We start from the raw sequence: 15,466 nt of genomic DNA, 5'->3' as shown, positions 1-15,466 counted from the left end.
GGCTATCGATATATACAATCACTACCACATGTCATAGGGATAGAAAATGTGGTGCATGTAAGAATTATATGGTTTCTTTTAACCGAAGAAATTGGTATCCATCACATAATCCCAACTCATGGGCTATAGTCCTATTGATCTCAACGTTTCAAAGACTATTTTTCTTGTTAACACTTTGTAACATTATTAACTAGTTTTATTTTACAAAGTTTAAGAAAATACTTTAGAGAAATAATATATCGTTTTCTCCGCAATGATATACTCAAAAAAAAAATTAACTTTTGCTAATTCAACTCGAGAACACTTTACTCAAAATGTCCAGGTGAATCGTACTATACAATTATACAAGTCTATTTAAATGCTTACACAAAATGACATTACCTCAAGAGTAATATGTATTCACTAGTTGAGCCAACATAATCCTTACATGAAACTACATATGCTACAAAGTAAAGTTTTAATCAAGTCAGCATAAGAATTTAAGTTTACTGTTGCATTAATTTGGGCAAAAAAAAGAACACAAGTTAATATAGTGGTTAAGGATTTTCTTTTTCACCTCAAAGACCCGGAGATATAGGTTTGACTCAAAAGATTAATTTTCACCTCTAATCGCTAGATGTGTTTATTCGAATTATCGGGTTGATTTTAAATTGGGCGATTCAGGTCGGTTTAAAATCGAGTTACGTATCCGTATTATTTTTTACATAATCATAAATAATTTTTAAAGTCGAATTAAATTAAATTCGATTAAGAAGGTGAGTAAACTTTAGGTCATATCTATTTTAAATTCTATTCGCAACGGTTCTCCATCCTACCACTAAAAAATTTGGGCAAGAACGTTCACACTAATTAGAAAAAAACACCCGTCCATCTCTCTTGCCTTAGAAGCAATCAAATCTGGTTGCAACTTTAGGCTCAATCAATTCCGCAAACCACCCTTTCCCCAAATCTTCTCAATTTCATTTCTCCAATTTCAATTCCAATTTCAAACCCTAGATCTCATTTTTGTATTACAATTTACAGCTGAAGAAATGACGACTCTTTCAGTTCATAAATTCGCACAGTGTATCACTTGCCATGCTTGGAGTCCTGATCATTCCAGTATTTCATCTCTCTCTCTCTATAACTTCTAATGGGTTTTTTGTAATTTTGAATTGTATCTGTTTATTTCTGAATTTCCATTTCAATGCCGTAATATCGTCTTGTATGCCTGCATTGGTTGTGGATCGTGCTTATCTGTATGGCATTTTCATGCTTTGAAATTTTTATAATTGATCTATTGACGCCCTTAGTAAATTATTAGGGTTTCAATTGTGATTTCAATTTGGTTATTCCCTTGTTCTCATATTTTATATATTGGTAATTTAAGTGAGTAATTGAATTCGTGATCGCATTGTGTGGTGTTCTGGCAAAAAGTTCAACATAATCAACTAGAAAGATCACAATGTCGCGTCAGGTCAAAAGGGTCTTGTGCTTATCATTGAGAAGCCAAATTTAAAGTCTAGTTTAAGTAGGGTATATTTGTTTTTCTAAGGGCAGGGTATACCGGGTATGATGATGATGATGAGTTTAAGTAGGGTATAATTTATAAAGTTGATTTATGGTTGTTTTAGGTCTATTTTGCACAAATATGGGAGCACTTAGGCTTAGGGTTCACTCATGTACATCAGGAAAAATCTTTCAATACTCCAAGCGAGGCAAATCCTAAGAAGTGCTCGGGAGCCTAGGAGGCACAACATCGGTATTTAAGGCATGCCTTAAGTGTAAAATTCAAAACTAGTAGTTACAATGTATTCTTGACTATTTTTTTTACCCAAAAGTGCACAAAAGCGGGCCAAAGGCTTGTTGAGGTGATTGAGTCTCACACTTTATAAAACTAAGGTTTGGACATCCAGTTGATTTTGGTGATGGTAACGATGGTTATTCTTATGCTTGAGGAATGATGTGGGGCTCGAGGTTCAAACATGAAGTGGATGATTTAAATCATTATAGCTTCTCATGTTCATGAGGGCATAATATAGATTAGAAGGATATTGAAATCTTCTCCTTACTCATGCTAGAAAGCTGGCTAATGAACATAGCTTTCTCCTGCAAAAATGTCATCGTAGTAGATGAAGCGCTTATATTATCCATATGTCTATCTATTTTTTGGATGTTATTATTTGGGTAAAGGAGTGAAATACGTTGATCTAAAAGTAACTACACTCCATGAAGGTTTGGAGTTGAGGTTAGCGTCTAGGAAAGACAACTTACTTGATTTTCCAAATTGCCACATAAATCGTACCCTATCTTTAGATCTAAGATTTGAGATAAAATAATATCAATGTGATCTGTAACCTTGAACTTGACACATTTGAAGATAAGATCTGGATTACAGGACATTATAATATATTTGGGGACAAAGTTGTATGTCTAGCATTTCAATATGATGTGGTATTCCAACCAAGCAAAAGCCGAACAATGTATCCCTACTCTGAACTTGTGTCCTTCAACTGAGAATTTATGTGATGAGATAATAGTTCAAATTACAATTGGTTATCACAATCGGTTAAATCACAGTTGATATACACTCAAACTCGTATATGGCAGAAGCCTCTTGTGCATAATTAACAAGCATATAGATTTATGTTGTTCCATGATGAACTTCTTCCTAAATCCTAACCCATGACGATAATTAAATTTTTTTAAGATTGTTTATCAGTCAAGAGTAATCAGGAGATGGTGGATAACTGGGATGATAAGTTCAAATTTTATGAGCAAAGCCTCCTCTACGGGTCTTTAACTTCACAGAGCTCTCTCCATATCCGATTGCTTGAAACGTTGGCTTTGTGGTTTTGCAAGAGGGTATAGTTGTTGTTGACTTTTTTCGGATTTGCTGTCTGATTTGCCACATTCTAATTATTAATGCTCCTTTCCTCAAATTTTTATGAGATTTAAGTAGATGGAACTTCTAAGTAATTAGTGATCAATGCTTCTCACTGGTCCAAATATGCATTCTACCAATACTATGGAGTATGAAGCTTAGAATTAGCTCTAGGTAAGACAACAGTTCCTACTGTAGGCGTGAATTCTCTTCTTAACTAAATTGACAATATCAAGCATCAAGCTTCAATGCTTACTGTTATAACTGATAAATATACAAGCGTACATTTGAATCACACGTATATCAGGAGGAGGCGCGAGGAATGAAGAGCTACATTGTCTTTTGAGAATGCAATATGTTTAGCAAAATATTAGAGAGAAATATTGCATTCAGTTCTGTTACTTCATAGTTCATACTGAGTTATTACATAGTTATTACATGGTTATGATGTTTCAAATTAAGTCAGAGCAAGGCAGAGAACATGGAGTGTAACTTTTGCATTGACGAGATAACAAATCGCACTATAAAGCTAAAAGAGAAAGAAATCGCTCAAAGTAAATGTTTTAAATACCGTAGGTCTATATTTTACAGTAGAGGGGACATCCAACAAGATGTGACTCATAGAATTAATTGTGAGGTGACAAAAATGGAGAGCGACTACTGGAATATTATGTGATCGAGATGTACCCCTAAAGTTAAAGGACAAGTTTTATCGAACGACTATTAGACCAATGCTACTATATGGATCAGAATGTTGAGTTTTTACAAAGGATCATAGCAGAAAGATGGGTGTAGCGAAAATGTGAATGCTTCGATAAATAAGTGGGCATACATAGAGAGATAGAATTCAAAACGAGGATATAAGAAAAGGGTCTAGGAGTTGCAAATATTGAGGAAAAGAGAAAAGAAAATTGTTTAAGATGGTTTGGGCATGTGCAAAGACAGGGTATTAGCGAAGCAATAAGGAAGATCTAAAGTACTTGGGAGGCTTAAAAGAGAGCGAAGAAGACCAAAGATGACGTGAAAGACAAGAGTATAAAATAATATGGAGGATCTAGACTTACAAATTGAGATGATTGAAAATCATAATGTTATGGGGAAAAATAATCTATGTAGACGACTATTGAAACTGATATATTGCTTCATATAGCCGTCTCTTATCTTTTGGGATTAAGTCTTTGGCATTCTTCTTGTTGTACATCATGAGCCAGATTAAAAATACACAAATATTGTGAGGGGTTTGTAACTAATCCGTAAGCTAGATAATAAGTAAGAAAAGCTGTTGAGAAGAGAAATCAAGAAGAAATTGAAGTAATCAACAAAAAAGTGAATCAAAGACTGAATATCTCATTGGATGACGGCCAAAACGGGATATCTTACCCACCTTTCTCATATTCCGGCTCACACTATTCTGAGAGAGGACAAAGATAAGGGAGACCCTTCGACTTAAAGCCTTTTGTACCACGGAATTGTTTACGAAGTCCTTCATTAACGAGTATGCCTAGTGCCCACTGCCTTGTCTGTGTTTTGTTCAATTATTAAGCATGAGCGGGTTTAGGAAGGAGTTTTGATGTTTTGATGTAGTAACTCTGCTATGTTACTGTTAGTTATTTTGCATTTGAATTCCCAAGACACATAGATTAGTATCTTTCCTAGGACAGAAAGGGTATTGATATTTGGCTAGGTTTGTGCTTTATTCATTGTTTCATAACATGCGCATTGTATTATGGATAGATATAGTTTCTATTATGTTGTTGTTTTTCGTCATTTTATGTTTTTATATCCAACTCAAGCTTATGAGCATTCTTTTTTTCTTTTAGTGATTGCTTTGTGCCCAAATACTGAAGAAGTCCACATTTATAAATCAGCGGCAGACAAATGGGAAAAAGTTCATGTTCTTCAAAAGGTAAGATGACATAGAATTTTTTTACTTCTCTTTGGAATTGTGATTCTCATATTCTGTTATTTTATTCTTGCTGCTTGCAGTGGAAAAATGCACTTTTGACTTGATTAACAAGTTGTTTCTAGACAAGGAGAGCCTTATATGATTCTTTTTGGTCACTTAAATGTTTTGGTTTCGATTTTCCGAGGGCTTCATCCAGTGTTTGTAACCAAATTTTATCTTTATGTTTGTTCTTTTTTCCTGAGCCAGTATTTCTTTAGAAGTTCTGTAGTTGCGCGATCTATTTAAGAATCTGTATTGGATTTGGGTGATGTGGCACAAGCAAAATTTGAGTTTCTCATTTAGGATTTATAATTTTGAGAATGTTTATTCTGGAAATTATAATGCATGTCATTTGCATATATGGTTTATTTTCTGGAATACCTTTTTCTACCTTAACATGATTAGATGGCGTAATTTTTAATTGTCTTTGTTTGTAGCATGATCAAGTTGTATGTGGAATAGACTGGAGCTCAAAGACAAACAAAATTGTGACTGTTTCTCATGATCGAAATTCGTAAGTGACTTCTAGGGCTAGAAGCCTAGAATGTTATTTCCTTGAAACCTATGTTTTTTCTATATTGCTCCGGAGGCCAAACTGATAGAGTTCACTTTTATGATTGAGATATCTTCTTTTTCCTCTATATTTTGCACTCATTCTTATGAATTTCAGGTATGTTTGGAACCAAGAAGGAGGAGAGTGGGTGCCAACACTAGTTATCCTAAGACTAAACCGTGCTGCCCTCTGTGTGCAATGGAGTCCGACTGGTATTTGAATTCAGCACGTTATCTCTCCGTTGTATTTTATTTAACATTCCATCACCCCAATGCCATTAAATGTCTCCCACTTAGGTAGGGTTTGAGGGGTTGGATGTACGCAACCTTACCCTTGTTAATCATAACAAAGAGGTTGTTAGTATTTTATGCTATTCTTAATTATCATCAATGTTTGATTGGGAGTTTGGGTCACATGTGTGAAATTTCATTATTTATCTGAATTTTATTTATCACCTTGTTAGTGCACTCAACCTTTGAAATTTTTTAGTCAAAGGATTGCATGAAATGTTGGAAAGCATAAAATGTATTTCTTACAAAATTTAGAAAGTACACCCTTGTCCCTTTGAGCTTGCTACACAAAATTAAAAAAGCTCTCACTTCAATTTATGTTATGTAGCACATTCAAAGGGACATAGGAGTATTGTTCTAGGAGATGGCCTTTTATTTAGTGGATTATGAGAGTAATGTACTATAACTTGTATATGCCAAGGTAGCATCTACCATCTTGTTGATTTTGCTTATTATGATTATACTTCTGGACTTCTAGTACCTTCACCTATCCGTATCTTGGATTTCATTATCTTTGTGGTGATGGGGCAGTATGAGACATGAGTTTTACATTTTTTTTCAATTTACACGTTGAAAGTTCTACAAGCCCATTCACATCATTCAGTTTGACCGATATTTTCATGTCTTAAAATTTATTGTTTTTTTATATAACATACACAAATGTCTTGTTTGAATTTAAACTACTTTTTTCCAAATTCATACTCCCTCTAAGCCTTGCAATATTTTTTTTCAAAAGTTCTCACGTAGAACTGTGTAATATTGCAATCTCAATGGAACGGAGGAGTAACAATATATGAATTAATATTAAATATCAATTGAAGAAGAGGATCCACTTCAGTTTTGGCTCTGTGATTGGTTTATCAAAGTCCATGTTGTTACGTGTGACAATCATTAATCATGTATCTCCAAGTTTAAAACAAGTTATATTATCAATCTGATTTATTTCACTGCATCACTAATTATGATGCTTTGACCCTTTTTCTTTACCACATTTGAGAATCGATTAAATGAGAGAAATTGCTATATTATGTTTCTATGGATCTTGTTTATAAAAACTGTTTGGTTTATGCATGTTGCAAACAATTTTGTTTCTCATAATATGGTAAATCCAAATTTTGATCTATTTGCCTGCTCTTGTTTCAGAAAACAAGTTTGCCGTTGGTAGTGGAGCTAAAACAGTTTGTATATGTTACTATGAGCAAGAAAACAATTGGTAAGTAAGCTGTCCTTTGTGATGCATTTTATTAAAGCTTCTCTTATATTTTTCTCAGGGTGATGAACCCTCTTGTCTTGATCTTTAAATGTTCCACACTGAAGTGTTTTGGTTACTAAATTAACTTTGGCTATTTAATTTGTTCTTATTTTAAGTTAAAATGATAAGGTTCCAGAAAATTAACTTTAAAAAAAAGAAAAGGTTTTAGAAAATGATTTATATTGGTTGTTTATTGCTCAAATAGGCACTACTGTGGAACAAGTTTTTTGTATGTACCACTTGTTTGGAGAAATAATACTCATTGGAAGGGTTGAAAACAAATTGGATGATTAGTTAATGTGGAAACCTTAGAATATCAAATAACAGTAATCAATTAGCGTTGAATCTGCACTGGTATGGAGTTTTATTCTACAAAAACTTTGATCAATAAAATAGTTCTACTCAGTTATGTAGGATTGTTGCTGTTGCTCAAATTGCAGGTGAAAGAGTGGGTTTCTTTTCTGGTTCTCTTTGTGGAACTAACACGGGCTTAGGAATTTGGATAGGAGCCGTTGAATTGATACAGATAGAAAGGGAATGCTTTATAATTGATCCTAATTTTACTCCTCTGCCCCCGTTTGAATTGATATAGATAGGAAGGGAATACTTTATAATTGATCCTAATTTTATTCCTCTACCCCCTTTATTTTGTGTTAAAATTATTTGGGGATTAGTGCGATACTGAGGAGCAGTACATTCAGTCATCTCTTTGGAAAGATTCTGTTTGGTAAATGTAGAAAATTGGGCAAATTTTCAATTCTGTCTACTATTATTGAATGTTTGGCTATCTGAAATTGTTTCTCTCAATTCAAAAGAAATATAAGCATTTTATGTTTGTTGGATGCAATTAATTTCATGATGTTAATAAATTATGACTTTGTGTTACCTTTTCTTGATGCATATCATACTTTTTTTTTTAATTATATTGCTACAGGTGGGTGAGTAAACTTATAAGGAAAAAGCACAACTCCTCTGTTACAAGTGTTGCCTGGCATCCCAACAATGTAAGGCATTTGACCAAGTTTCTTATGCTTTATGAGTCTATACATCTGTTAACGACTGTTGTTGCATTTCTTGTTGCGTTGTTGCTGTAATTATACTGCAGTAATCGATATGATGTCCTTAAACTTGTTTGATTCTCATTTTTTATGGAGAAAATGGTATGATCATTCTAGTTTATCTAGTCTTTTTTAATTAAATCTTCCTTTAAAATAGCCAGGAATTTTTTGGTACTTTGAGGAAAGTTCCTAAACTAATCTGAAACGTCTAATTTCTTGATGTTAGGTTTTTAAGTGTTTTGTGAAAGTATATAGAAATGTGACACGCTGAATTATTTTGCAAAGCAGCAAAGGCACCCTTCAAATTTCTTTTTGACAAGAAATAATTGAGGTTGTTTTTGAATAATCAAACAATGAGATTAAGTTGAGATGGATGACATTTGGAATATGTATTTTTTTGAATACTTCAGCTCCCAGACCTTCTATGAAGGCTGCTAAAAATTACAGTTAAAAATCTATATTCTTCTTACTCCTACATTCAACATCTTGGGGGTAGTATATTCTTATTCTGTTCCAGTGGTATGCAAGTTTTCTTATACCTTTCCTACTTACATAATACGGAGTTTAGTCTGCAGCAGTTCAAATGTTAAAATGGTTTCATTAATGCACTCTGAATTGTGCATTCACTTGACGATGAAGATTTATGGTGACTAGAGGGAATAAACAGCACAAAGGGAATGTAGGGGGAAATGAGGGTTTAGGGGATTAGGGAGATTTAAAAGAGTAAGAATATGGAGCGGCAATCAGGAGGATTTAGCTCAGGCTAATTATCCAAACAGGGATTTTCTTGTTGTTTCTGGTACTATTGATCATAGACATGATCATGTCATTTTCTAAGTTGCTAAGTTTATATAAGGTAGAAGACAATGGAAAAAAGAAAACATTAAAAACAATTTTGAGAGGAACACAAAGCTAAATCTTATCTTAGCTTTGAAGTTATCATGCTAGCTGATTTTTTCTTAAAAAAAATTGGATTTTGTTTTTGGACTTGTAATTTTGGAGTGGTGAATTTCAGTGAATGAATGCAACATTTTTGTAACATGTTTCTTTTTTTAGATCCTTTTGGCAACAACATCAACAGATGGAAAATGCAGAGTATTTTCCACTTTTATAAAGGGTGTCGATACAAGGTATTACCTTAATAGATTTTATACTTTTGATCAATACCTGATTGTACCTTCCCTTATTGATTTTTCCCTCTTGATTTTTTTTGCATTGTGGTCAGGAATTCTGAAGCTGGCTCTTCATCTGATACAAAATTTGGAGAGGTCCTTATCTAACGTCCTTCTAGCATTTTCTGTGCATATTTCCTTTGTTATAAAGTTATGTTGGTTCTTGCTGCTCTCAAGAACATATTTGTGGACTGTATTCTAAAATTGGTCATAAGTAACATTGAGTACTGGAATATCAAAGCTGAGTTTTTATCTCAGATCTCTCTTTTATTTTCGTTGTCTCTATAATGCTTGGACTGTGGAATTATGTATGTTTGTATTTCTGCAAATGTACTTGTCAAATGTGAACCAGCTTCACATGGACCTATAAGCGTTTTTCTTGCACTGCAAAAATTCTTTTTGTTTTCAACAAAAGGTTCCTGAGAAAAAGGTGAATGTACAGATGAACCATGGTAGCCAACTAGCTGTGGAAATGCTTTTGCTTTATGAGGGGCCACTGGATAGGCTGTTTAATCATGTCCTTTGGCCTGGTTGCAGTAAGACAGGCTTTGGTCTCTGAAGTGTGGTCAAAAGAAATATCTATAGAAGTTTGGCCGAACTTTTTTTCTGGTGTGAAGGTTAATGATAGTACTCTTGGATTATGGGTAAGTTACTGAGTGACTAGAGCAGTGGGGGAACTGGGAAGGGAGAGGAAAACAAAAAGAATTTCCTTTTCTTCTGGTCAAAGATCTTTCATGACTATTTTGGGTTTGGAAAGAGAATCCCAAAAAATGTGTTTTCCATTGAATGAATTGAGGGGACTAAAAAAAGAGAGCATTGTTGGGGCTGTCAATTCTAATTTTCCTTTAAGAAGAGGAATAGTTGAAGTTGTTGGTGAAAGATGCGTCTTGGTGACCGCTAAATGTCAATCGTGACATTTACTCTGAAAGATTGGTGTATTAAAGTGAGCGTCATGCAAATTGTGTAGTGGTATTCTTTTATTGGTAGTGGAAGGGTCCTCGCTTCCAATAGTGAGGCATCTTTTGATTATTTGAAACCCCTCGAAAAGCCCCTCAAAATTATGGAAAGAGAAAAAATGGATTGGTTCAAAAGAAAAAAAAAACAAACTATTTGGAATCGTGCTAAACTGGAGATGTCAAGTTGAAGGTAAACTGAATAACTTGAGTCCCTTTGTAGTTTGTAGAGGGGCCTCCCAAAGTTATCTATATGAATAAGGCTGCAACCTAGTTAAACACAGAATAAGCACCAGTCAGCAGTTAGTTTATGTTGTCTGCTCGTTTTGTGTCTTCATGGAATCACTTTCTTCCTTGAATATCTTGAGGTCTTATATATTACCTGCCACCATCATAATAACCAACATTTTCTGGTTGTGCCAAACTCTTTTTGATTCCTTTCTGCCTTCTTTTTCTCTTCCATGTTATTATTTTTTCTTATTATATCTTTTCTAATCTTTTAATTATTTAGTTTAGACTTTAGAGTGCTGATTCGGGTATTGTTCTCTTGCAGCAAATTATACAGCTTGATCTCTCATATTCATGGGCATTTGGTGTAAACTGGTCTCCTAGTGGCAACACCTTGGCTTATGTAGGTCAGAAAATTTCAAAACTTTTACTTTTGTTCATTCCAGTAGCACACATTGTTTTCTTTTCTGTGTGAGTGTAGTTGGGCTGACAGAAAGCAATGCAAGAAGTAGAATATGCTGTTTTAATCTCTGAAGATCCTGAGTTTTTTAAGTTCTCTTCTTGAAAATATGAATTTCTTTGTCTTAATAGGTCATAACTCAATGATATATTTTGTTGACGATGTTGGTCCGTCACCTCTGGCACAAAGTGTTGCATTTCGTGATTTGCCCCTCCGTGATGTGGGTCAGCATCCTCTCTCATTATCTTAGAAATTTGTTTTTGTTCTTTGATTCAAAGGCATGGCTAATTTTTTATGCATTTATCCTGTAGATCTTTTTTGTGTCGGAGAAAATGGTCATAGGTGTGGGTTATGACTGCAATCCCATGGTGTTTGCTGCAGATGAAAGTGGATTGTGGTAATTAATAAGTTGCCTTTCTATTTGTCTTGATAAAGTTGGTTATTTATACTCTTGCTCGAAGAGGGTGCAAGTACTTAGGTCTTGTGTGTATTGCTCTTGCATTCAACATGTTACAAATTCTTTGCTAAAGCTGCGATTTTGCTGGCTTTTTAAGCAGCTGTTACAAGAACATTGAAATTTGTTCTACTTCTCTGTTTTGCTTTCTTTAAGGATTTGCATTGAGGAAATTTGTACTTGGCTTCTTGCAGGAGTTTTATCAGATTTCTTGGTCAAAGGCAGACAACTCCAACTATTGCAAGGGCAGGGTCTCAGGTAAAAGTACTAGTCATCAGTCATGATAATGTGTCCATATATTTTTTGGGTAGGGTTGTCTTGCTTACCCATATTGTCTAGGGAGGGGAGTGAAGTCTATTTTAAATGGATGATTTTAGCCTTTTGAGTTTCTCTTGAACAAAAAAGGAAAATTTAATTCTAAAAGTCTGACCTTTAGGTGGTTGTTTTTTAAAGGTCTGACTTTTCATTTATCCTACAAAGGTCATACCTTTGCATGCCATCTTCTTCTAAAGGTCTAAATGACCTCCAGGTTGCCTCATTTAAAAAATAAAAGAAGAAGCCTGTCAATATGTCATTTGTTTGTAATTTTATTTGAAAAACTTTTTAAAAAATAATTATAAAAAAAAAAGAACAATTGGCAAAAAACAGAAAAAAAATGCCCATTTCCTGTTCACTGTATGCACACACACCCCTCCACCACCACCACCATCACCACTCACCCACCCATCGTACTGTTGCCACGCTCCCACCCTCCACCCTTGCCCCTTTCCCTCCCCACACAATCAAAATTGATCAAATTTGCCCATCAATCCTTCAAATCGGGGTAAATTTATATCCAATTTGGGGCATATTTGATCAAATTCTGTCTAATATGGGACTAAATACAGTCAATTGGGGTTAGAGTTTGTTCAGTTGATCCAATTTGTGAGGAAAAGGAAAGTTAGGGTTTGTTTTATGTTGATTTTGCTGGGAATGGGGAGGGTAAGGGCCTAAGGGGTAAGACTGGGGTTGCGAAAGGGAACGGGAATGGTTGTTCCATGGAAAGGGGATGGGGTGGGGGTTAGACACTGCGGTGGGTGGTGGTGGTGATGGTAGGTGGGGTGTGTGCGTATAATGAACATGGAAAGGGGGGTTTATTTTTATTTTTTTCTTTTTTTAATTCAAAAAGCTTTTTTTAATTTTTAATTTCCTTTTTGTTTTAAATTCTTACTTTAGTTTTTATAATTTTCAAAAAACAATTAATTATAATTGGACACGTGGCACTTTTTTTTGGAATAACCTGCTAAGCATGTGAAGAAACTGGTAAAGATGGCATGCAAAGGTCTGAAACATTTAAAGATAATCAGTTAATGGTCGGACCTTTAGAAATCAATTTTTCCTAAAAGAAAATGTGTTTGTCTTTATGCTATTATCTTTAATTCTTTTTTTTTTTTTTCCTTTTTCCATTTCTTTTGGTGTGAGCTCTGATTTTTGGAGGTCAAGTTCATATAGTTTGATTAGATTTTGTGGCTTATTGATAAAAATAAAATATTACACCCTCTTATTCTTGCAAAGTGTCCCATTTGGAACATAGTTTATGTCCCTTTTAAATATTGCAAGTTATTGGCACAAGGCACACTAAAGCATCACAGTTGGAATTTCCAACATAGAAGTAGGAAGTCACTTTACCAGATTGCTTATAATCATTTCAAAAAAGTTTCTACTAAGAAATACATAATTTTTTTTTGGTTGTGTTGGCAAGTCTTTTTTCTCTAAATATTCCATGACTTGAACGTTGGGATCAACACTTTGACATTATTGTTATTGTTGAATCTTTCTCGAATCATTCGTGCATTCTCCTACAACTGCCCTTACGTTTGTCTATGTTTGTATCGTTTCTGAGATAGAATGCTGTTAACATCTAACATATCAACTAGCAAGGGTTGTAATTTTGTATAGGTCACACTTCTGGTTGTAGTTTTTTTGAAACATTAAGCTGATGCAAAAAACTCTATTCTGTTTCAGATATCAGGAGCATTTGGAAAGCTATATGGTCAATCAAAGTACAGCAATGCCAACGATGATGGCAATGATTCTAACTCAAATGCACGCGCTCATGAAAACTGCATTACGTATTTTCTTATCTCTACAACTCAATTATTCTGATTACCAGTTTTTTCTTTTACATAAAACTGATATAGTGAACTTGATTGTAGTTGCATCGTGCCGTTGAAAAAGGGAAGAGATTCAAAAGTGACACGCTTCAGTACTTCAGGTTGAGAATTTGCGAACTTAAATTTCCTTAACCCTTGTTGGGAAGTTTCGAGCTAGATGAGGTGTATTAACGGATTTCGTTTTTGTCGAATTGTAGGACTTGATGGTAAGGTTGTGATTTGGGATTTAGGAGACCAAGATCTGTCCGACTATCTCTGAAACAGATATGATACCATTTGATGTGTGGCTGGCCGTTAAACGAGTATAGAGCTTATTGGATGTTTCTTTACATCTTGTTAACTGAAGAAGCCAAGTTTCAATCATCTGCACCTGCTGACTTGCAGCAACATAATCAATCCATTGCTGAGAAACAATGGTTATATGAGGAGTAAATATTATTGTCACACCGTTCGAAGTATTGTTTAGTTCCTGCAAGAAAAATATTTTGTTATTGTTTTCATGTAAAACGTGTCGGCTAATCGCGACGTTTATAATATTTGTGACTTGTAAGACTCTTGACAATACCAAAGTCTTAATCCCAATAATGTGGGGTAGGTTATATAAATCAAATCAAATTAGCGTTGCAAAGAAAGATTATTCGATCCTATCTAATACTAATCTATCGTTATATGTTTCTCTATTCAGTCGGCCTGATTTTTAAGACTATAAGGCTTCTAATGGTTGTTGTGCCTATGACTTGCTCTACTTGATGGGTGAACTTTGAATTTTAGATGTTAGTTGTATGTTGCATTTTGCAATTGTTGGGTTGGCAATGTGAGCTTTTGAAAGTAACATGCCAAAAGAACCGCAGTCCCCACTCCCTATTCCCCAGTCGTCGATACCTTCCATATCTATGAGCTTTTGTAGCCTTTATAAAACGAAATGCTCGAATTTTCTTCCGAAGACTTAATCTTCTCTTAACTAGCATTCGTTCATTATGTAGCCCATGAAAAGCTTCTTTGGCCGACAACATAGCCTGCTAAGCATTAAGAAGGCTTGACTCGTCTTACAATAGAAGAATCATGTACATCAGCGACGTGATAACATGTTAATTATGGAAAATTTGAAAAAAATAACATTATTTAACAACTTAATTTCAAAAATAAGTTTCGTGAAAACTTATTTCCCAAAATAAGCTTCCGTACATCCAAGTCTAGCCTCGGGTAAAATCACTGTTACTAACAGTGAAAGAGGAAAAAAAAAATTAAAAGGCCAAAGTCGCTGTTACTAACAGCGACTGAAGTCTTATATTTTTTTCCAATTTCCTTCTTCCTCATTTCAGTTCACGGCTTTTGTTTTCCCTTTGCCACACTTACGAGTTCTCTTCTTCTTTCCTCCTTTAAAATCACATTCAATCCTTCAACTAAACTCATCAAATTCCAAGTTTGTACCACTAATTAGTTCTGTCATCTTCCTACATTGCCCTAAGGTACCTTTTTTTTTTTTTATGTTTTTTCCATTTTCGAAAAATTAGGGTTTACAAACTTTTAACCAACTTTCACATAAATGTAGGTTCATAAACTTCCAATTTACTACTTCTTGTTGATCTACAACTTATTAAGGTACGTTTTTATTATAAATTTTTTTATTTGTTGTTGATTTGAAAATGTATGTCATATATAGTGATCTTCATAATGAGGTTGTTTGTTCATGAATTTGTTGTTGATTTTAAAATGTATGTCATCTATAGTGGTAATATATTAATGAACGTGATGGTGATGTTGATTTTGTATGTATTGTTGTAGAAATGGATTCATTTCGTGTCATTGTTGTATGCTTTTGGAATGGTTCAATTCGATCAATTAGTAACAATGTTACGTATGTTGGGGGAAGACGTAAACTGTTTGCATGCAAGTATGCAACTCATACATGGATTTGAATGAATTTAAACATTTTATATGCTCTAAGATTGGCATTGACACTACAAGAAGTACTGTTAATTTAAGTTTTAAGTACAATCTTAGTGGAGATTTGTTAGCTTTTCCGGTTGAGGATGAGGAGGCTATAGATGCAATGTGGGAGTATTCAAGGTCTACCCCTAGTTA

General features: G+C 34.3%; 1 protein-coding gene across 1 annotated transcript; it reads left to right on the top strand.

The window, feature by feature from the left end:
- Positions 1–800: 800 nt before the first annotated feature.
- LOC130805933 (actin-related protein 2/3 complex subunit 1B-like) lies at positions 801–14,028 on the top strand. The gene is made up of 15 exons (XM_057670777.1): positions 801–1,101; positions 4,684–4,769; positions 5,246–5,322; positions 5,479–5,573; positions 6,795–6,864; positions 7,838–7,907; positions 9,018–9,091; positions 9,187–9,229; positions 10,640–10,721; positions 10,906–10,994; positions 11,086–11,171; positions 11,423–11,486; positions 13,233–13,339; positions 13,424–13,482; positions 13,579–14,028. The coding sequence occupies exons 1-15, from the start codon at positions 1,032–1,034 to the stop codon at positions 13,638–13,640; spliced, it is 1,134 nt and encodes a 377-aa protein (XP_057526760.1). The 5' UTR covers positions 801–1,031; the 3' UTR covers positions 13,641–14,028.
- Positions 14,029–15,466: the final 1,438 nt, after the last annotated feature.

The sequence above is a fragment of the Amaranthus tricolor genome, chromosome 2, assembly GCF_026212465.1.
Source record: "Amaranthus tricolor cultivar Red isolate AtriRed21 chromosome 2, ASM2621246v1, whole genome shotgun sequence".
Classification (NCBI taxonomy): Eukaryota; Viridiplantae; Streptophyta; class Magnoliopsida; order Caryophyllales; family Amaranthaceae; genus Amaranthus; species Amaranthus tricolor.
The sequence above is the reverse complement of the archived record's forward strand: the minus strand, read 5'-3'. Positions and strand labels throughout refer to the sequence as shown.

Coding starts and splice junctions, on each gene's coding strand:
- LOC130805933 (XM_057670777.1), top strand. CDS start 1,032: ATGACGACTCTTTCAGTTCATAAATTCGCACAGTGTATCACTTGCCAT. Junction 1,102..4,683: donor TTGGAGTCCTGATCATTCCA/GTATTTCATCTC, acceptor TTTTTCTTTTAG/TGATTGCTTTGTGCCCAAAT. Junction 9,230..10,639: donor CTGATACAAAATTTGGAGAG/GTCCTTATCTAA, acceptor GTTCTCTTGCAG/CAAATTATACAGCTTGATCT.